General features: G+C 38.6%; 3 protein-coding genes and 1 long non-coding RNA gene across 5 annotated transcripts; 2 read left to right on the forward strand and 2 right to left on the reverse strand.

The window, feature by feature from the left end:
- Positions 1 to 39: 39 nt before the first annotated feature.
- Positions 40 to 982, reverse strand: LOC141847313 (uncharacterized). The gene is made up of 3 exons (XM_074735325.1): positions 641 to 982; positions 397 to 557; positions 40 to 322 (listed from the first exon to the last, which is right to left on the reverse strand). Exons 1-3 carry the CDS (start codon positions 900 to 902, stop codon positions 137 to 139), a joined length of 609 nt encoding a protein of 202 aa, XP_074591426.1. The 5' UTR covers positions 903 to 982; the 3' UTR covers positions 40 to 136.
- On the forward strand, positions 887 to 3,436 carry LOC141847314 (uncharacterized). The gene is made up of 3 exons (XR_012603414.1): positions 887 to 972; positions 1,086 to 1,368; positions 3,384 to 3,436. It is a non-coding gene; the product is annotated as an uncharacterized LOC141847314 (long non-coding RNA).
- A 2,625-nt stretch (positions 3,437 to 6,061) lies between these two features.
- LOC141847975 (UDP-glycosyltransferase 89B2-like) lies at positions 6,062 to 7,669 on the reverse strand. The gene has a single exon (XM_074736083.1). The coding sequence runs from the start codon at positions 7,597 to 7,599 to the stop codon at positions 6,172 to 6,174; it is 1,428 nt and encodes a 475-aa protein (XP_074592184.1). The 5' UTR covers positions 7,600 to 7,669; the 3' UTR covers positions 6,062 to 6,171.
- Positions 7,670 to 10,360: 2,691 nt separating this feature from the next.
- On the forward strand, positions 10,361 to 20,418 carry LOC141847567 (ASC1-like protein 1). Of its 2 annotated transcripts, none has more exons than XM_074735623.1 (6): positions 10,361 to 10,592; positions 16,515 to 16,729; positions 16,821 to 16,976; positions 19,109 to 19,294; positions 19,903 to 20,087; positions 20,198 to 20,418. In XM_074735623.1, the coding sequence occupies exons 1-6, from the start codon at positions 10,455 to 10,457 to the stop codon at positions 20,227 to 20,229; spliced, it is 912 nt and encodes a 303-aa protein (XP_074591724.1). In that variant the 5' UTR covers positions 10,361 to 10,454; the 3' UTR covers positions 20,230 to 20,418. The 2 variants fall into 2 exon arrangements, with proteins under 2 accessions (XP_074591724.1, XP_074591725.1); XM_074735624.1 differs by having other exon boundaries at positions 10,494 to 10,579.
- The last annotated feature ends 317 nt before the right edge of the window (positions 20,419 to 20,735 follow it).

Here is a 20,735-nt window from a genome sequence, read left to right on the forward strand (position 1 = left end):
GTCAAGGGGTTCGGGAGAAATATTGTTGCTGTGTCTGCATTAACTGAACATTCAAAGTATCTACTTGCTTCTCTTCTGTGAAATTTTTGTTACAGATAACTTTACAGGTAAAGCTGCAATCCGTTCTTACTATCCATCATGGATAATCTTTACAAGGAGTCTGAGATATCTCTGGAAACTGACACTCCAAACTCTTTTCATGATCATCTGCACAGCTCACTGCTTCTGAGATGCTCTGCAGCGAAGGTCTCCAGTGCCGGCGTCTTGCCGCCGCCGCCGCTTGAGTGCTGCTCTTTTGCCGGTCTCTGTCCTCCCTTGCCACCTGAATCGCATCAAAGAAAGAAGGCAATGGCTGCGGTATGAAATCTGCTACTAAAGATACAAGAAAGAACAAACTTGAGGTTTATTCTCTGAATCCTCCTGCTGTTCCTCTCCAGCAGCCTCAGCGCTCTGCACAGGTTTCCTGTCTTCCTCTTCTTGCGGCTGTCCTCTGCATGATTCAGCCTGGTTTTTCTTGAGCTTCTCGTGCTTTCTCTGCATGATAGCCTGCTTGGCTTCTGGCCGATCGCCAAAATGCCTCACCATTAGCCCATAAAGCAAGAAATCCTACGAGGAGAAGGAGGAGCACGCGTGATGCGACCTTGGGAGGTGATCAGCCGGTAAACCCGGCCGAGCAACAGCACGTCCTTGGGCTTCAGCAGTCGCACCCGGGTGAACTTCACGGCGCCGCCGCCGCCGTCCTGCTTCGTCTCCGAGACAGTGAGCGTCACCAGGGCCACGTAGTGCCCCGGGTTGCTCTTCATCACGTCGGCGGCGCTCGTCGGCCAGTAAAGCCTCTCCGCCTTCCCTCCGGGGTGCTGAATCACCACCACGGCCGCCTCGGACGCCTGGCAATTCCCCATTCCTTCCTTCAGCTGTCAAGGAAGGATGGGCGTCAAGGCGAGGAAGAGAACAGCCTTTAACCAGCTGCAGGTCTGGGCAGCCTTAAAAGACCCTCTTTTATTGGATGACGTCTCTGTTATTTGATTTCTTCTTTCCCCTTCTTTATGGCATGATGGCTAACCTTCCGCGTGGAACGCTGTCAGTGGATGTAGGGACTGCAGAGCACGAGGATGGGTTATCATCTCCTGCACTGCTCAGCACAGTACAGTACAGCAACAGGAGCAAGCAGCAGCAAGCAACCAAAAAGCGTGAGATTCTTCCTGTCATGGAAGTATGCGAGTGGAAGGGGCCACAGCTACCAAGAACAAGATAAGGGACACGCTGAATCATTCAGGAGAAGTAGCTTAGAACGGCAAAAAGCTATTCCATCCCTCAGCTTGCCTGGACCACTGAGGGTTACTCCTCGTGTCTCGTTATGAGAATCAGGTAAGCAGTGAGTCTCTATCCCAGTTCTTTGTCTTCTTTTCTGCATCATTCCCATTGTTGAACTTGGTTTAGCTTCGAGATCTTGATTTCTCTAGCTGTCAAATCAGTCATCAAAGAGTTTTTGATTCTAGCCACTAAAATCAACAAGCAAAATGCCAATTGGCAATCAAATCCTGGAAGGTCAATGGTAAATTATGATGCGTCTCATCTGTTTGTGAAATTTTCCCAACTGAGGTTGCTGAAAACTATGCAGAGTGGCCAGCTTTATTTGTGTGTGAGGCATCTGCAGAGTGGTCTGCCTTTTTTTCAGGTCTTTGGTTGCCCTACTTAGTGGCTAGAAATCATGGATTTGACTCCTTTTCCTAAACTAGTATTCATTTTATGGGTGCACTTGTTGCTATTGGACTAATTATTGCATAAAGAGATCTCTCCATTGTTAATTCCCCAATGTTCTAGTTAATCATAGGGCTGTATTAGAACCAAACGTTTGTGAGCAACTTTGGTTTATGTCCATTCAATATATTAAAGGTCAATTAAATAAACACATGTTTCAGTGCATTATTATTCATGAACAAAGATTGTGAAATGTTCATTAACAAATCTCTTATCAAATTTGTAAATAGACAAACAAACTCTCAAAACAAACAGATAAGCTTGTAATATCAAATTCAATAACCAACTAAACAAACTTTAAAATGTAAAGATTTCAAACAATTAAACCAACTCAAATTGAGAGCTTGACAATATCTAAACGAACCAAACTCAAGCCAAGTTTGAATCAAACTTAGCTCATAAAAATGAAATCAAGCCAAGCTTGAACATCGATTTCTATGACTTGGTGCATTTTAACTTGACTCAGTTAGTTTGAATAACACAACATTTGACTCGTTTATGGTCCTAATTAAACATGGTCCAAATGTAAATGTCACTAGCTTGTATTCATACTTTTTTGTGAAGTTCAGATTATGTCTATCAAAAATAATATACTTCTCTATCAACACATCCACCTGCCAAGATTATCGACAAACATAAGGGTGTGTTGTCATCAGCCACCTCCACAACCTCCAATTTTCATCTGATGGTGGTTGTGTGCTGAATGATACATATGAAGGGTTCCCTCAACTTCAACACTACACTATATATTTGCTTAAGTAAAAAAAAGAAAACCCCTTAAACGCTATTCATATACTATTATTATCATCATTGTGCTAGGTTGTGTTTGTCCTAATTATTTAGAGTTGGATTGTTCATAAGTTTAGACAAATTCCACAGCTAATTGTGTAGGTCTAATGCAATCGTCAACCTTTTTTCGGTTAGACTTTTACGCCCAATAAATGGCATTAATAGCCATGTGAAGTGTTGGAGCACTCTAAGAGTACTCCAATCTCATTTCCTTCAAACATAAGTCCCTTCTCTTCCATGAAGCTTCCATATTTTACTCTTCAAGTAGGATCAAGATAATATTTACAGTCAGGTGAGAATGTCACCAAGAACTTAGGAAGTATTTACATTTTGATTTTAGCAGTGGATCTGCAGATGTTTCAACTGATTTTTTTGAATCCAGTTGTAGGGGAGTAGAAACAGTTCAGAATACGTTTACATTTCAGATCTGAATCTGAACACTGTGCCAATTAATTATAGGACCAGCACTTGATTCATTTTATGATTGAAATAGGTTAGGCTTGGAACCTTTTCCCATTAGAGGACAGATTATGCATGAACTCTAGTGTTGATATGCTTGCACTTCATCAGAATAAAAAATAGAGAGGGAGTACACTCCCACGAGTATGATGAAGCACTTAATGGAACAATAAGAGTATTAAGTTGGCTTCTGAGCATACATAAGCTACATAAGCTAGCTTATGCTCTGAATTTATTCGGAAGGTAAATCAGGGAGAAGGCTATTTATCTCCAAAAAAATAAATGAAAGTTTGACAAACTTAAGAGTGTGTCAGTAGGCAAACCTTTCTGATTACACTGCAGTTGGGTGGTCTCATTCTCATTCTTTATTGCAGGAGTAGCTTTCTGTTCTTAAATGGAGCACAAGTTCCAGATTTCCAGGTTCCAGATTGGTGGTGATATCTTCTGATGGCCCCATGAGCCCTTCAGTTTCTTAGAGGCCATTAATGAGTGTCTGCATTTGTCTCTTTCTTTCACCTCCTTCCTGATTTCTTTGACTCATGATTGATGTCCCTACGGCGGGACAAGGAATCAATTCTCGATGGGCACATGCTCTCGAGGGAAAAAATTCCTCCCATCCCTTAGCCACTTGGCGGTTGGTTATAAACTAACTCTGTGATTTATCTCCCTTCACATAATATGGGGATAGGCTATGAGGGGTGCCTGAGGTGAGTGCCAATTTGACTCATGATTGATATTGCATTAGTAGTGTTACACTTGAAGCCCACGATTGCAGTCTTAATTTCAAGTGTTGATGCTAGCGAAACCATTGAATGAACTGATGGGGGTCAGAGAACTTATATTGATAACTTGGGGTTTTGCATTTCGAGCAATTGGCTAAGCAACATAGTTTGAGGTTGCTCTTGTGATAAAAGGTGATAATGTTCACCCCAAACGACTTTCAATGTCGGCTCTATAGTAATTTAAAAGGAGATAAATCATGATGACTGAAAGGCCTCTTCAAAAAAGAGAGTAATATTATGTTACATGAATTTAAGTAATGGGTAATGCTCGCTCTTATTGATATATATTTGAATCAACATAATATAGCAATAGGGTTGGTAGAATCTTTAATACACATGCATTTGAAAATATTGTGAATGAATTGAAAATAAAATTTCCCGACAAAGCTATCGATAAGGACATGATTTAAAATCGCATGAAATATATTAAAAGAGGTTCGTTTCGTGTTATGATCTATTCAAGAATGGTATGAGTGATTTTGCATGCGATCCCATCACAGAAATGTTCATTGCTAAACTTGAAGTTTGACAACAACTAATTGAGGTGCACTTCATGATATGCATTTGAAAATTATATTTGATTTTCTTTGATGATATTATCTATGAATGAATGCTTGATGCAATTATATTGTAACTTGTCGATAAAATCAAAAGTTGCCGAATGGAAGAGCAAGTCTATTCGAAATTATGAGAAGTTAGTTCAATTATATGGGAAAGATAGAGCTATGGGACAACATACTGAAATTGTGTTAGAAATGCGAATGAGAAGAGCTAACATGGAAATAGAGAATAATGTTGGTGGAAATCATTTTGAAACCATTGATGAAGTTGAATTTATGATATCTCAATAAGAAATCAATTTGGACAATTCAGATGCAGTTAATGAGGATGTTTAAATTCCAACTCTTGATTCTGAACCAACTAAATCTCAAGCAAACTTTTTTGTTAGAGCATCATCTAAGAACAAGAGGATAAAGAAAGATAAAGTTGATGACTATATAAGCAATGCAATTAAATAAGTAGTTCAAGCCATTATGAGGTCAACATCTGAAATGGTTAAGTCAATTGAATTTTCTATTTTTGAGAATGAAGTGTAGAGTTTGTTGATTCAATTAAGTGTTGAGCAATATAAAATTTCTACATGATATTTGTATTTCGTTTAACGCCTGAAGATGTTGAGAGTTTTACTTGGATGCCTTTATGTATATCGCAAAATTTTTTTATTCCAAATGATGGATGAAGAGAATCCACCGCATGATTAGTTTATTATTTGTTATGTGATATTATATAATTGGATGATTATATTTGGATGCTGTGTACTAGATAATTTTGGATATTTGTTAAATTAGTATTATTTAATGTAAGATTTATTATTTGATAATTGGATATAGTTTATTCTTATTACGATGAAATGGATATTGCTTTTAAAATAATGCATTTTTTACTTCACTCTTTTTAATTGCTAAATTAAGGAGGGTTCTAAAGGTATTGAAACCTAATAGAAAAATAAATTGATAATATTTTATATGGGATCACATTTAGATTATGACCTCATATCTAATTCAGTAAATATCAGAAAATAGTCAACAACTATTTTCTATTATTGGTAGTATAAAAAAATTAATTTTTATTCAAAAAGTAATTAATTTAAATGGTAGTCTAAAAGAATTAATTTTTTATTTAAAAATATCTAATTTATATTTATAAAATAAATATTAATATTATAAAAAAATATAAATCAATGTGTAAGTAAGGATATTTTTGTAAGTTTATATATTTAATCTTGCTCTCTTTTCTTTTAAACAAAATAATATATGTTGCGTTAATGAATTAATGAATCTTTTTTCTATCAAACAAAGAGAACATGAATACTTTAGGGGTGTTTGGTTTGAAATATTTTTTTTTATATTTTATATTTTTCATTTTTTATTTCTGTTTTTTTTATTTTCTGATTTAATTTTTCGAAAATAGAAAATGCGTTTGGTATGATATACTATTTTCTATTTTCTAGAAAAGAACGTGTAATACTAAGTGTGGAATGTGGATATAGTTGAGTTGATTACGACGGGATAGATTTATTGAAGTGGTAAGGGTTGAATTTCGATGAAGTCGAGGCAATGTCCTTCTACATAGTGGTCAATTGTAATATTTCGATTTATCTCTTCACAAATGATCAAGGAGTCGATCGTATAAGACTGTTGGGATGATAAATTTTATCTTTTACAATAAGAAATGTGATCAATAAATCGATTCAGTGCACATGATCAAGGAACATATCAGAAATCGACACTTCCAAAATGAAGAAGGCATGTTGCAAAGTTCAATGGTGAATATCTTCTTCTAGATCTTCACTTCCTATCGAACTACACAGCACGAGGGCTCAAGTTTTTGATGGCTTCGCCGTCGCAACCAGCTTCCGTAGCTCCTCCACCAGCTCCGCCACGTTCTTGTACGAGCTGCCTCCTTCCTCAGTCGCCTCCCTACTTCTCGCTGCCATTGCCTTCGCCCTCTCCCTCCTCTCCCTTCCGCCCTCGCCCTGTGCCTCCGCCACCACCCTCGCCAGCTCGTCCGGGTCCGGCACCGCGCCGGGCCCGTCGTCGCATACCCTCAACCCGACGCCCGCCACCTCCTCCGCCACCCGCGCGCCTACAAAATGGTCCGCCATCATCGGCCACATCAGCAGAGCGACCCCTGCGGCCGTCGCTTCCATCACTGAGTTCCACCCGCAATGGGTCAGAAACAGCCCCACGGCAGGGTGGCCGAGGATCACCACCTGCGGCGCCCACCCGTGGACCACCAGCCCCTGCCCCGCCGCCCGCTCCTCGAACCCTTCCGGCAGCACCGTTCCCTCCTTGACCGCCCACAAGAACCGCGCCCCGCTGCGCTCCATCCCCGCAGCTAGCGCCGCCGCCTGCGGCGGCGCCAGCAGAGTGTGGCTCCCCAACGCGACGTAGACCACAGATCCCTCGTCGCATCCATCCAACCATGCCGCCACCTTCTCCCCCGCGACCGAGCTCGTGCCGCCGCGCTCGGCAGCTGCGTCGAGAGGCGGTAGCAGGGGCCCCACCGCCCAGACCCGGCGGTGACCCAGGTCGACGTCGCGCAGGTAATCCAAGTAAGGGTGTTCCAGCTCGGAGAAGGTGTTGATAACCAAACCCCAGCTCTGTATGTTGGCGAGCATCCCCTCCTTGAAGAATTCGCAGACAGGGTCGCCTCTCCGGTAGATTTTCCAGAGGCCGGAGAGGTCGCGCCAGCGAAAAAGAGGGGAGTTCGGGAGGGAAGGGAAGGAGATGAGCTCGTCCGGATCATCAAGATTGGACCTTTGGGGCATCCGGCGCCAGAGCCAGTGGAAGATGGAGACGGACAGCGCGCCGGATGGGGTGAAGACGATGCGCGGAATGCCCAGCTCGGCGGCGAGGCTGTTGGTCCAGCCGAGGAACAAGTCGGAGATGATGGCGTCGGGAGGGTCGGGGCCAGCACGAGCCCAGTCGAGGAGCGGCCCGCGGAGACCGGCGAGGGCGTGGATGAAGAACAAGAATTGCGGGAAATCGATGTCCTTGGCGTTCTCGACCCCCGGCGGTAGCGAGGGGTACTCCGGGAACGGGAGCACGAGCGGCGAAACGGAGGGCGAGCGGGCAAGGATAGAGGAGAGGATGGGTAGATTGGCAGGGGTGACGGCGACGGTGACGGCGAGGCCGAAGCGCGCCGAGAGGAGGTGAGCGAGGTCGAGGAGGCAGAGCATGTGGCCTGGTGCTGGGTAGGGAATCACCAGAACGTGCGGTTGCCTCTGCCGGTTCTTCCCGACCATGGCCGGAGATTCCTCCTCCTCCTCCTCCGTTCTCTGTCGGCACTGGCTCCATGTTCATCTCTGAACACTGAACGGGATCGATGAACGGAACTGAAAACGTAGGAATTCTTCCGACACAATCGCCTGAAGGTGGAGGAGTGGGAGAATATTTAATAAACACTGACGTCAGCAATTACGTAATCAGAGACTTGTTTAAGCTATCCATTGATGAGCTTCGAAACTCACGGAGCACGCTTCCATTTTAAAATTCCAAATCTCAAACCCTAAAACTTTTTATCATATATATATATATATATCTTGAATAAGGTGGAATTCACTATCTAACCGCTTTATGTATACAAAGAAAAGTATTGCTCAACTTCATGCTATTCTATGCGCGTGTTTCCTACGCGTCCGTACGCGACATCGAATCCACTGTTCATCACCGATTGCGCGCCGCATCTGACCGTCCAAAATTGGGAATGTACAGTGCTCCGCCTCCTGACCCCCACCGCTGCCGCAGCCCCTCACCGCGCCGTCCGGCCACTGTCGACCATCGACCGCTGGACCGGGCCCGATCGACGCGTCACTCGCCGACGCGTCGACCGACGTCGGATTCCGACCGGATTGTAGTCGGAATCCGGCATAATTTGGCTGGAATCATGCCTGCCAGTGGCCGCGTCGGATTCCGGCCAAATCGCGGTCGCCGGCGGTCCTTCCTCGGTCGGTCTCCGACCGCGATTTGATCGAAAATCGATCGCAATTTGGCCGGAATCGGTCGCGCGCTGGATTCGGAGGTTTCCGACTGAATTCGTCGGTCGGAATCCGACGTCGGTCGACGCGCCAGCGAGTGGAGCGTCGATCGGGCCCGGTCCGGCGGCCGACGGTGGCCGGACGGCGCGGTGAGGGTGGGTGGAAGCGGCAGGGGTCGGCGATATCGCGCACGGGATCGCGCAGGTGGTGTCGCGCAAAATATGAGAACTCTATTATATCATATGTGATGCTTACAATAATATTTCTGTTTTTTTTTCCTGCTTACTGTTCCCTTCTTTATTTTATTTCTCCGAAAGATCATGTGATCCTCTCAATCATTTTTTTTCCTAAGTTGATTCCTCCCTGTAACAGTCAAGATGGATTGAAATTGATATGCCCAGTTAAATAATTTAAATAGATTAAATAAAATTTTATTAAGGTAGGTCGATCCGTCTAGGTTTGTGACACTTGTGGGTTGGTTTGTGATGAGTTTGAGTTGGTATGCGGATTGAAAATTTTTAATTTTTTTAAAATTTAAAATTAAAATAGAAAATTTAATAGACTAGTTCTAAACTACAATTCAAATTTAAAAATTTTCTATATTTTTTGATAAGTCTGTGGGTTGATCCGCCTAATTTGTAACCCGTCTTGTATTGAATTTAGTTGGAGATTTTTTATTTATCCTATGCCAAGTATTATTGGAACTTATAATATGTTACTATAACTCAACTTTATCGAGATTTGACCCTTGCTCATTTCAATAAATCTGAAAAGTTATAATTAATCAACTCAATCATGCCCACTTAATCATATAATGCTCTACAATTGAGTGTGTAATATGTTTTTTTTTTTTGGATAGAACCTAATTTCATTGAGTGTGTAATATGTTTTTTTTTTGGGGATAGAACCTAATTTCATGCATTCTAAAAAAGAACCAACTCTATGTTGTTTTAAGTATTAAGATAGCTCCTAGGCATGGTTGAATTGGTTATTACTGATGGTGGAGCCAGCTTGGATGATTTACCTTGGCTGATTTCGGATTGTGAGTTACCTCAATGTAATACCCGGACTATCTTCTTCATTCTTTTAAAATTTTCTTACTTTCGCCTGTAAATCCAAGTTTAATTTCCTTTTTCGGCGTTGTCGGACCCCGGGCTAAGCTCGGATAGTTCAAAGTTGGCTCTGCCCTTATTTATTACGGGACAGATTTGTTGAAGTGGATAAGAGTCGAATCTCGATAAAATTGAGATAATATTCTATTCCGTAGTGATAACTATAGTTTCTTTATTTACCTTCTTACATATCTGGATCCGTTGGGGTGATGGATTTTATCTTTTATTAAAGTATCAAGATAGATTTTTTTTTTAGTGAAATGATAAATTTGATAAATATTTTTGAATTTATTCTGATAATTAATAAAAAAATTTCTTGGAACTAGATGGATGCTCTTTAAATTAATCGATCTTGTGGACTAAAAATAAAATTTTAAGTATCGAGACAGAATACAAAGTATTCGTCAATGCAAGGTTTGAGATCATTCGGCTCTAATCTCGTTCTACTAAGAGCATCCGTAACGCACTGTTAATCGCGCGTTAACAGCGGACGTGGAGGAGCGAGGAAAGGACGTGGAGGAGCGAGGGAGGCCTGTGAGGTATTTAACACGTTCAGAGTTCTGAACGCGTTATTTTTTTATTTTAAATTCGGTGACAGTGGTGGGCCATGCATTTTTTTTTTAATTTTTTTTTCACAATCAAGTAAAATTATAAGTCAAATTTAAAATTTTTAAAATTTTTTTATTTTTTAAAAAACTGGTGGTTGACCCGTGTCCCACCAGATTGGTCGACCACCATGTGTGGCAGTGGAGCCTATGACGTTATAATGCCACGTACGTTGCAGTTCTATTCGGCTCTAATGCTCTAAACCGAATTGGAAACGTCCACGTGGCTTCTCGGTATTGGCTGTTGGATTTGATCTCTGCATCTTCGGCGACAACTTGCGTTCGCAGATTCCACCTAAAATTGGAAATACCTTCTCGCCCTCGACGCCATCCAGCTACGATCGTCCTCGGCGGCCTGCGAGATCCCGTCTCTCTGGATCTTGAAGCTCTCTGTTGGGCCGGAGAGATGGATTTGATGGGAGGTTTCAGATCATTGAGCTGGGAGCAGGAGTCGTACCCCGCGTACGAGGACTTCCTGGCGCTGCCCTTATTCTCGCTATTCTTCCTCACTGTCAGATTCTTCCTCGATAGGTTCGTCTTCGAGGTGTGTGATTAGAGCACCTTTAGTTGATGTATCGATCACTGTTCGGATTTTCCTTTGTCGAAGTTTCATGAATTGGTGAAAGTTTGGATTTTTGTTTTGTTTTGGTTTTTTTTTTTTTTTTTGTCAATTTGGATGCAGGGTGTTCGAGAAGATACGGTCTTGCTTTGACTTGCTTGATTAAGACTTATGTGGATAGCGTGGAAAAATTTGGTCGCTAGTGAGTTGGAATGATGGCGTATCACTCGTCCAGTGCGTAGTAGGGCTTAATTTACCCTCAATAATTCGTTAGTCTATAATCGGGATTCGGAAATTTTCTCTACAATATTGATAAGATTGTTCTCTCCTCTACACTTGCACTCCCCCTGCAAGAATCCACCATCCATCCGACTCAGGAACAAGGTTGTTGGAATCTGCCTACCGGGGTGCACAAATTCGATGGTATAAAATTCGTTTGCAAAGAAGAAAGCTTGTTACTAATCTATACGGAGGGGGAAATTGTTGGAATCCATGAACTCTTTATTGAATTCAAAATGATCCTGTTCAGCCAATTTCTGGCCCTTACATAAAACAATCTACAATCTTTGGTTGGGTTGTGTCTATTGAGCTGCACTCATCCAATGCACCCATCTAAGGTTGATTTGGGCCTATGGGTTGCTTGGACAATGCACTGGTTCTCTTAGACCCATTAGGTCCTACCACTTCGATCAGGTTTGACTTGTTGGCATGCAAAAACAATTAATGGTACTGCAATGCTGGCATACGAAACCAATTAATGGTCATGCTATTTCACGTTGTAGCTATGGAGGAATGTAACAATGAATTAAATACGTTATCAATGCGATTCCTGATAATGGGTTTGTGCAAAGTGTAAACTGCGCCAAAAAGTGTCACATTGAGCATCATTTGCATCATGTAAGTCCATGTGTACTTGTGTGTGTCACTTAGGCGCCACATTAACAATCTTCACCCCTCACAGATGCATGTATGCAATTGTGCGTCAATGCTTGCCCGCACGGTATCACTTATGTATGTTGCACATGACTCCACCAGGTATAAAGCACATGGTGCCTCCACTAATTCTTTCTTTTTTCAAGAGATAACTTTATGCAAGAATTTATATTTAAATCACTCAATCTTCTTTTACATTGTAGACATGAGGCTGAAGTTCCTTTACAGTCCATTAAATTAGGTGCCTAAAACTTTAACTGATACTATTTTGGCTATGTGTCTACATTCCTTAATGAAGATTTGTGACTTCTTGAATCCTTAAGTGATCTCACTCTATATCACATAGGGAACTAGGAGTATTTTTGTAGATACAACACTTATGGTTTATTAAGAGCATTAGCTCTTCCTTTGTGCTACAAGTACCCAAAACTTTTGCCTGAGGATGATGAATATTTGGTACATTCACTTGTTAGAAGTCCTAACATTCATCGAACTCAAAACATTAAGTTTTCATGAATTGAGTGGGGGTTTCATCCTATAATGAATTAAGTTAGTGGCCCTCAAACCCATCCTTATGACCTTAAGATTTCATTTTTTTAATGGATTTGCTGAATTTTGTCCTAATCTGACAAAGCCAATGGAAATAATATCTTGAAATTAAAGTTCTTACATAGCTATGTTCTAGTCAATAAGTGTAGACTTTTGATTATAATTATTGCTATAAGCTCTATCCAGTGTAGCCTGGCTATCATAATGCTGACAACATTGGATGTATTGGCTCGAACCAAATTAGAATTTCTAGCAATAGATCTATAAACCATTCTTCTTCCTTTCCTTTGGTTTACAGGGGCATAATCTCCAACCACATGGTCAAAATCCATAATAATTGCCTACTCTTTAGAGTCCTATGAAATGAATCCTCCATCAAAAGAATCATCTACTAGTGAAGAAATGATTCGCTAGATTGGTTATTCAACTTGCATTTGAGTACCCTTCAAGCACTGTTGAAACCCACTATATAATATGTTATACTTTATTGTCGCTTCTAGGTATTTTATTACTCTTATAACGACACTTTAGTAAACTTCTCCTGAATTGGTAGCGTATCTGCGAAATTTTCCCACCACAAATAGGATATTTGGTTTAATAAAAATCATGATATACAATATGTAACCATTAGCTTCACACTCTCCTTGACATACCGCCTTACCACCATTAGGTAGTACTTGTAGTGCTAGAACCATCATAGTACTAACAAGTGTGCGCAATAAAAAAACTTAAGTTTCTTAAACATGTTCTCAGTGTAGTGATATTTAGTCTACATGAGGGTACTATTATCTCTTGTAATCTTAATGGCAAATATAACGTACAAGCTTCGACTAAATCTTTCATATCAATGCGGCTAGACAAGATAAATTTAGTTTCATTAATTTCATATGAGCTAGTACAAAAAATATGCATATTATCAGCATAGAAGTATATGACAACACTTTAATTGGAGAAACTCCAATTATAGACACATTTCTTCTAGCATAAATCCATAAGAAAACTTTGTTAAATTTCTTATGCCAATTTTTAGGAGCTTGTTTAAGACAATAAAGAGACTTTACTAGCCTTGGTAACTATAAAACCCTCCTGTTGATACATATAAATTTCCTCTATGAGCTTACCATTTAGGTACACCATTTTCATGTTGATTTGGTGGATCTCAACATTGTAGATGGAAGCAAATGCCAATGATTCTCATGGAGATAGTTCTCGCTATTAGAGTTAAATATAATGAAGTCAATACCTTCCTTTTATATATATCCTGTAACTACCTACTTAGCCTTGTATCTTTCATTATTACTATTCACATTTCTTTTTCATTATTACCCCTTGTAAAAAGGTAACCCTGTCTCATCAAAGTTGGCATCCCTTGATTTAATATTTTTATTAACTTCTATTGAATTATTAGGCTTCACTACTAGGAACCTATGTCTTACTATGTTGTGCGTATCAAAGAATATGCACATCTACTAGTCTAATTGTTGTCCTACACCCCTAAACTTTTTACGTTAGTTTGTGCTTCCTTTTCTTCCAAGCTACATATGAGGTTTGAGTCTTCTGTTAAAAAGAACCCTAGTCAATATATATGAAGCCATTACCAAACTTCACCTCACTACCTGTGTGCTATGTTTGTATAGGATATAATGAACATTCATCATGTCAATGTCCAATTTTTCCTTTTGGCCACACCATTTTGCTTCAATGTAAATGGTGTCATGATCTTATGGATGATTCTTACGGCCTTAAAGTAAGAGGGATCATATGACTCCCTTCTCCTATCGGATCTTAGATATTTTATAGTAATTTCATATTGATTTAATAATCTCATTTTTAGAAATCCTTATTTATCTATGACCTCAATTTTAGCATGGAAAAGATAAATATACCAGTACCTACAACAATTATCAATAAAAGTGATAAAATATTTTTTATTTCCTATAGTGGAGTCGGCATGCAAATCATACACATCACTTCTCATCAAGTCTAATAAATTAGAGCTTCTATCTACCTAAGGAAATGATTTCTTACTGATTTTTATTTTCTCATAAGAAATGCATGAACTGGAATTGTTAACACTAGGAATAAGCTACATTCCATTATATCATGCATTCCCTTAAAGTAAACATGTAGTAATCTACCATGTTGTTTAAACATATCAATCAAGTAGGCAAAACGGTTCATTTTGTTGATATTAGGTTTGAACAATCTCTTATACACATGTGCCACCCTATTAAACTATTGTCAAACTCATTTAAAGTTGTGCTTGTTAAGAAAGCTACCAGACACTAAATTCCTCCTAACACTTGGAACATACAAGACATCATCAAGAGTTGGATTTTTCTCCAATGTGAACAAAAGTTCACCATGCCTCATCCTTGTATTGGACTTGTAGTGGAGTTTTCCATGTTGAAAACTAATCCTTGTTGCGCACATGCTTTGTAACCCTTGAGTCCACCCACTGACAAGATGTATATTCAAAGATATCATCCTCAATAATCAAAGTGGCTAAGTTTTCTTCTAAGGAGTTTAAAGATTTCCCTTTATTCTTCTTCTTTTTAAGACAATGCTCTCTTTTAAAGTGTCCTTTGACACAAAGAAGCAAGTGGTCTTTTCTCTTTATTTGGACTTTTCAATGGGGGGATGGTTTGTCCATTGTATCCACCATCACAAGTTCCTTAGACTTTTCTTGGTGAGAGCCTTCCTCTTTCTTTTGATATTCGTCCTCAATTTATAGTGCATTACTCAATTTCATGAGGAAAATATCTTTCTTGTGCTTTGAGGATCTTTAAAATCCTTACAAGAAGGTGGGAGTTTGTCGATGGCCAATGCCATTGCAAAGAATTTGTCCAAACTCATTTTAATCTCCTTTAGTCATTAGAAAATTCTTTGCAACTCATATAATTGTTTCAGTACACTAGAATTATTGACTAAGGGAAAATTATTAAGTTTACTTACAAGAAACTTCTTTTTCCATCACATGATGTTGGTAGGTCTTGAACACATCGTTTGACATTGGATTAAGGTTGGGGTTGTAGTAGATCAAGTCATTATTCTCCCACTAACTCCATGCTTGAATCGACTCAAAAGTTTTTCCTCATTGTGCTTGGGAGTGTTGAGAACATAGATCATCGCCAATGGTGCAAGAAGGAGGTGCATCTTTTTCAATCACTGTTTGAAATTGGAATTGGCGAACCTCTTCAAATGGATTAGAACTGCTATCTCCTTGATTGTTTCTCTCTTCAGCGAAAATCGAAGTCTTAAGATTGTAGGAAATATATAGTCACTAATGGGTTGGAATGATAATTTGTCAAGTTGTAGCAAGTGATGATCCTGAAGTGTGTAGTCGCTTTCCTAAGTGTGCAATTGAGGTCTAGCAAATTTCCTCTAAGATACGATAAGATCATTTGATCTTGTGCAAGTTGTGATCACCTAACTTGAAAACAAAGTTTATGGATTTTGTCCACTAAAGTGCACAAATCTGTTAGTCAAAGCTTCGTCTACAAGACTCAATGGTCTAGTCAGTGGTTTGGCCATCTACGTGTGGCTGCTTAGGTGGATGGTGATTTTCTATGTGACAATAAATTAATTACACATGTCATTGCAGCTAAGAAAGTGTACAATGCCCCAACCAATAAAGCACCACATTGTACATCAAGTAAGCCTCGGTAGACATAGGGGCATCATGTGGTATAGGACAGTGCGTTTGTGGGATGTAGCACAGTGTGTCACATTGCTCATGTGCATTGCGCATGATTTAGCAAATGATTCCATCATGTTCAAGCCTCCACTAATTACACCTTTTCCTAAAACATACTTTATGCATGAATGCATGTTAAATGTCTCAGATTCCTTTCAAATTTGAAGACTTCCAACAGATTACATAGTTTTCTTCTTCTCCTTCTCCGTGTTTTGGAAAATCTTTTATGAACAAATTCCAACAGATAACTAGTTTTATAATCTTGGATCCCTTTAATATTTTAAAAGAAAGATTATTGTTCCAACTTCTGTGCTTGGAAAAGGATCTTAATTTGCAGTCTTGGATAGAATGCCTTAATGGTTGATCACTAAAACTATTTTTTTGTTAGCAATAACGGTGACACTTTTCAATTTATCATGCCCCAAAAATGGTTTGTAAATGAGATCAAATGTTAATCTGCTATGCTGATGTCCATTTGCACAAAATTAAACTTGAAGAGAACCTGTAGGAAAACATCTTTTAAGGAGTTCTGTATATTTGTCCAGGTAATTGTGTGGGTAAGGCAATCATATGTATGGTAGTTTAATCTGTCTTCTATGTATGTGACATAGGACATGGAATCAAGTTTGATGTTTCATTAGTAGGCTTTCCATGCTTCCCTTTTCAATTTAATTCACAATTAAGGATTGAGTATCTTGAGAAATTTAGTATTTTTTCTTGTTATATAGACATTAGCTGTGCGGCTTATCCCTAAAACAATGAATGATGAAAACGAAAGGAGAAGAAAAGTCAAGAAGTGTAAGGAGTCAGCATGGAAGTTTCTTTACTTCTGTTCAGGAGAGCTTTTGTCAGTCTACGTCACATACAATGAACCATGGTTCACAAATACCAAATATTTTTGGGTAGGACCAGGAGATCAGGTCTGGCCTGATCAAAAAATAAAGTAAGACATGCTATTTTCCAGACAATGATCTTTCACTTGTTGTTAGTGTGCTAATTGGATTAAGCCTAAGTCTTGTTTGTTTTTCATCCAGGTTAAAACTTAAGGTCGTGTACATGTATGCTGCTGGTTTCTACACGTATTCTATTTTTGCTCTCATATTTTGGGAAACAAGGAGATCTGACTTTGGTGTTTCAATGTCTCATCATGTAGCAACTGTACTGCTGATTGTGCTCTCTTATATATTCAGGTTGGTTGTCACCCTCAATTTTCTATGGTTTTCTTTTTCCATCATTCTGGCATAATGGATGCATGCACCACCACTATCAGCTTTTGCTTGTGTACGGACCACCTTCATGCTTTTTCAACTATTTTCAAAATTTGGTTGATCATAGGTCTCTTGGATCTTGGTTGCAAGCTTTGTTAATTTTTAAGTTTGGTTTCACATTGCGAGCATTATATTTTATTTCATCATTTTTATGTCTAGTATATGGTTATGTTTATAAGACTTTTTCTAATTTATGTAACAAGCTGGTATAGATAGTGCCATTGCTCCATCTTTATGAGGATTGTTTGAAATATTTATTAGTAGGGTTTCTTATCTACTTAGCTTTAGTCCCACAGGGAATTCTAGATTTGTGATTTATCATGATTATACGTATGCATGTAATGGTTTTCTCATGAAAGATAATGAACACAATACAATCTTTTCCTATTCCCTAAATTCTACAATAAGCATATAATTTAATTGTTTTTAAGAGCTTAATCAAAAAAAAAAAATCCTTCAAACTAGTTTGAAATTACCATACATAGTTATTTGGGGTGGGTGCGGTTCGATTTACTGACTTCATAGATAAAATCTAATTCAAACTTTTGAGTTTGAAAAAATCAGACCAAAATGCAAACTGTTTGGGTTGGAATTGAACTGAGAATTTTGGTTTGGTTCAGTTTAAATCAAAATTTTAATTAAAAATAAACCAAGTGCATACTAACTACTAAGCTACTAAACAATATATTATTTAATTAGTAGCTAATAATTATTATAATGTTTATGATAAAAAGAATTCAGACAATAACCAAATACATAGTAAATTATAGGTTAATGTGGGTTAAAATATGTATTTATATTTATATAATTATTAGTTTATTTGATTTGTTTTATTGGTCTCACCAGGACGTAAATTGAAAGCAAACTGAACCCAAAAGGATTGACTACTTTCCAACTGAAACCAAACTGATAAACTAAAAAATTGAAAATTTCAATTTGGTTTACTGGTTTTGGGCTATATATGCCCCACTCCTAGTGATTGACATAAAGCAAAGGCTGTCTCGGTCTAACATTAGAAAAACACGTAGTCCTTGTTCTAAAAGCTATCTTTTATTCTAAATAGTCCAATCACCATTCTTGTTCCTATTACATTCTCTTTTCAAGGCATTTCTTCCTTTCTCATCTTTTGATTCCTTACATTCAAAATTAAATTAAATACAAACTGAATTAGGTACCTTCTTATCTATATTTTCCTAAAAATATTAAATTAACTCAGGCTAGTGAACTTGCTTGATGTGGGTAAATTAATTGAAAATTAGTAGCAACATGCAACTATATATGCAGACGTGAGGTTGTACACAATGTGGGCTACACTGGATATGCATATTTAAGCATGTATGTGGCGTGATGAAATACTTTTCTAGAACAGGCAGAGTTTGCATACTTGTAGATCAGATTGTACTCTGACATAATGCTACTACTTATAGCAATGGTGTTTCTTATTCCTACTGGTATTCAGTTAAGAGTGCCAAATTGAAAGGTTAGTGTATGAAATTGTTGATGGATATAAGATGTTATTCTCTCTAGCTGGAAACCTTTGTGTGATTCATCTCTTGCAATGTATGATTAAGTAGGCACAGAACAATTAAAAATCATGAACCCTATTATCTAGACTTGGTTACATGAATCTTACCATGCAATTCAACATATGAGTAAGATCCATGTCCTTGAAGTTATTGAGAGAGTTTTATGCTAGCTGTTGGGGGTCAAACCAACCTTCCTTCCACTTAAATGTGACCTGATTGGCAGACAAGTGTGGCTTTAGCTGGTATGTGTTACCAACTCTAGAGGTTTGATCTGTCTTTGTTCTACTAATAAAGGATTTCCTTGTCCAAATCAAATGGATATTACAAGTCAGATTATACAGTCTAATGCCTCGCAAAGTTAAATATTTGGAAGAAACATTATGTAGTTTTGTTTATGTTCTGTAACCAAACTCTGACAAATTTTTGGCTTAAAATGATAATGTTTCTAGAAGTAATAATAAGCTGATCTTTTACCTTCTTCTTTAAGATTACGATTCTTTAGTAATTTAGCTCTTTGTATTTGAGCAGATTTGCTCGGGTTGGTTCAATTGTTTTGGCCATACATGATGCAAGTGATGTGTTTTTGGAGGTGGGGAAGATGTCCAAGTATAGTGGAACAGAATGGCTTGCTAACATTTCATTTCTTATGTTTGTTGCATCATGGGTCATACTTCGTCTTACATACTTTCCATTCTGGATCCTCCGAAGCACAAGGTAAAATATTCGATTTCTCTTACAAGTTGCTATTTAAGTAGCTTTTGTACCTCGTGACTGTTTTCAGTGCTAAGATGCATAATTAGTCATGGATACTGTTTTGCAATGGCATTGTATTTGCTAACCTTTTACCTGTTTTGAGCATCTGAGCATTATAATATGGGAATCATATTCCTCCAACAATGTACTTTGACGCTTGGTTTATATATGAGAGATCCATGATCTATGTGTCTTCCCCTCCTTGCTCTCTCCCACTATCTTCCCACTCAACCTAGCCTAAAGTCATTTGCACTTAATATTCAAAGCTTTAGTTGAAAACCACATTAGCGGTCAATTCTCATGCATCTCTTTATTTTGCAGCTACAAGTAATGTTGACAAAAAGAATGTTGATTCATGTTAAGATATTCTTTATCTCAAAGAAACATAGAAGCTTACTGACATCACGAAAACCACAATTTCACACAACAGTTTGGGCTATCCTTAAGTTGCTCTTACATATTTAGCCGCAGAACTCAGAAATATTAAAATGTAATAACAAAAAGAAGAAGCATCTATATTTTCTTCCTAGTTTACTTCTTATTCCTTAGAATGTTTCATGTTTCAACAGTTACGAAGTCGTCCTGACCTTGGACAAGGCGAAGCACAAATTTGAAGGACCCATATATTATTATGTATTCAACACTCTTCTCTTCTCACTGCTCGTTCTTCACATATACTGGTGGGTTTTGATGTATCGAATGCTTGTGAAACAAATCCAGGCTAGAGGCCAAGTTGGTGACGATGTCCGATCAGGCAAGTCCTCTACTGCAGTATCTACTCGTCAAACTTCATGGTTTTGATAGTTTCTTTCTGATAGGATCTATCATAATGTATGATTTTTGTTGGTCCTTTTTGGCTTTTAGATTCAGAAGGTGAAGAGGAACATGAAGATTGATTGGTAATATCTTCTGGCTAGCGTTTACATGATTCAACAGCATTCTTTTTGCGTATCGATGACTACTTCGCGCTATTGTGCTAGTGATTATTCGTAAAGGTGGCTAGCTTGCGATTCGCAAATTCTCAAGAAAGATCAGCCATTTTTATTTTTAGGTTGACTTGGCATTAAGCTTCTCTAGACTGAAAAGAACATGGAAAAGAACATCTTCAGTTCATTGGTGAGTGGTTGCCATTGGATGAGCCAATGGAGATTCAATTCTCTCCATTGGAAGGAATTCCATGTTGATTGTATGCAAAATAGAATTAAAATTGCTTAAGTACTATTATAGCAACTACTGATCATACAGTATTGTTACAATATTGTTTAAACGATTTTGATTAAGTTGGACTAATTTCAATTAAGTTTGAGCAATTTTAGTAGACTTGTAAAGAGTATTTTGATACACAAGTTCTTTATGAGTAGCAATTTTGATCAAGTTGAAGCAATTTGATCAAAATTGACTA

The sequence above is a fragment of the Curcuma longa genome, chromosome 16 (assembly GCF_044706935.1).
Source record: "Curcuma longa cultivar G26 ecotype Majalengka, Jawa Barat chromosome 16, ITB_CL_G26_1.1, whole genome shotgun sequence".
Taxonomy (NCBI): domain Eukaryota; kingdom Viridiplantae; phylum Streptophyta; class Magnoliopsida; order Zingiberales; family Zingiberaceae; genus Curcuma; species Curcuma longa.

Bases quoted from the DNA above. Each gene is read 5' to 3' on its own strand.
- LOC141847313 (XM_074735325.1), bottom strand. From the start codon at position 902: ATGGGGAATTGCCAGGCGTCCGAGGCGGCCGTGGTGGTGATTCAGCAC. The intron at 558-640 runs GTCGCATCACGC...GCGATCGGCCAG, and splicing joins CCGGCTGATCACCTCCCAAG to AAGCCAAGCAGGCTATCATG. The intron at 323-396 runs GTTTGTTCTTTC...GATGCGATTCAG, and splicing joins ATTCAGAGAATAAACCTCAA to GTGGCAAGGGAGGACAGAGA.
- LOC141847975 (XM_074736083.1), bottom strand. From the start codon at position 7,599: ATGGTCGGGAAGAACCGGCAGAGGCAACCGCACGTTCTGGTGATTCCC.
- LOC141847567 (XM_074735623.1), top strand. From the start codon at position 10,455: ATGGATTTGATGGGAGGTTTCAGATCATTGAGCTGGGAGCAGGAGTCG. The intron at 10,593-16,514 runs GTGTGTGATTAG...CTTGTTATATAG, and splicing joins TCGATAGGTTCGTCTTCGAG to ACATTAGCTGTGCGGCTTAT. The intron at 16,730-16,820 runs GTAAGACATGCT...TTTTTCATCCAG, and splicing joins TGGCCTGATCAAAAAATAAA to GTTAAAACTTAAGGTCGTGT.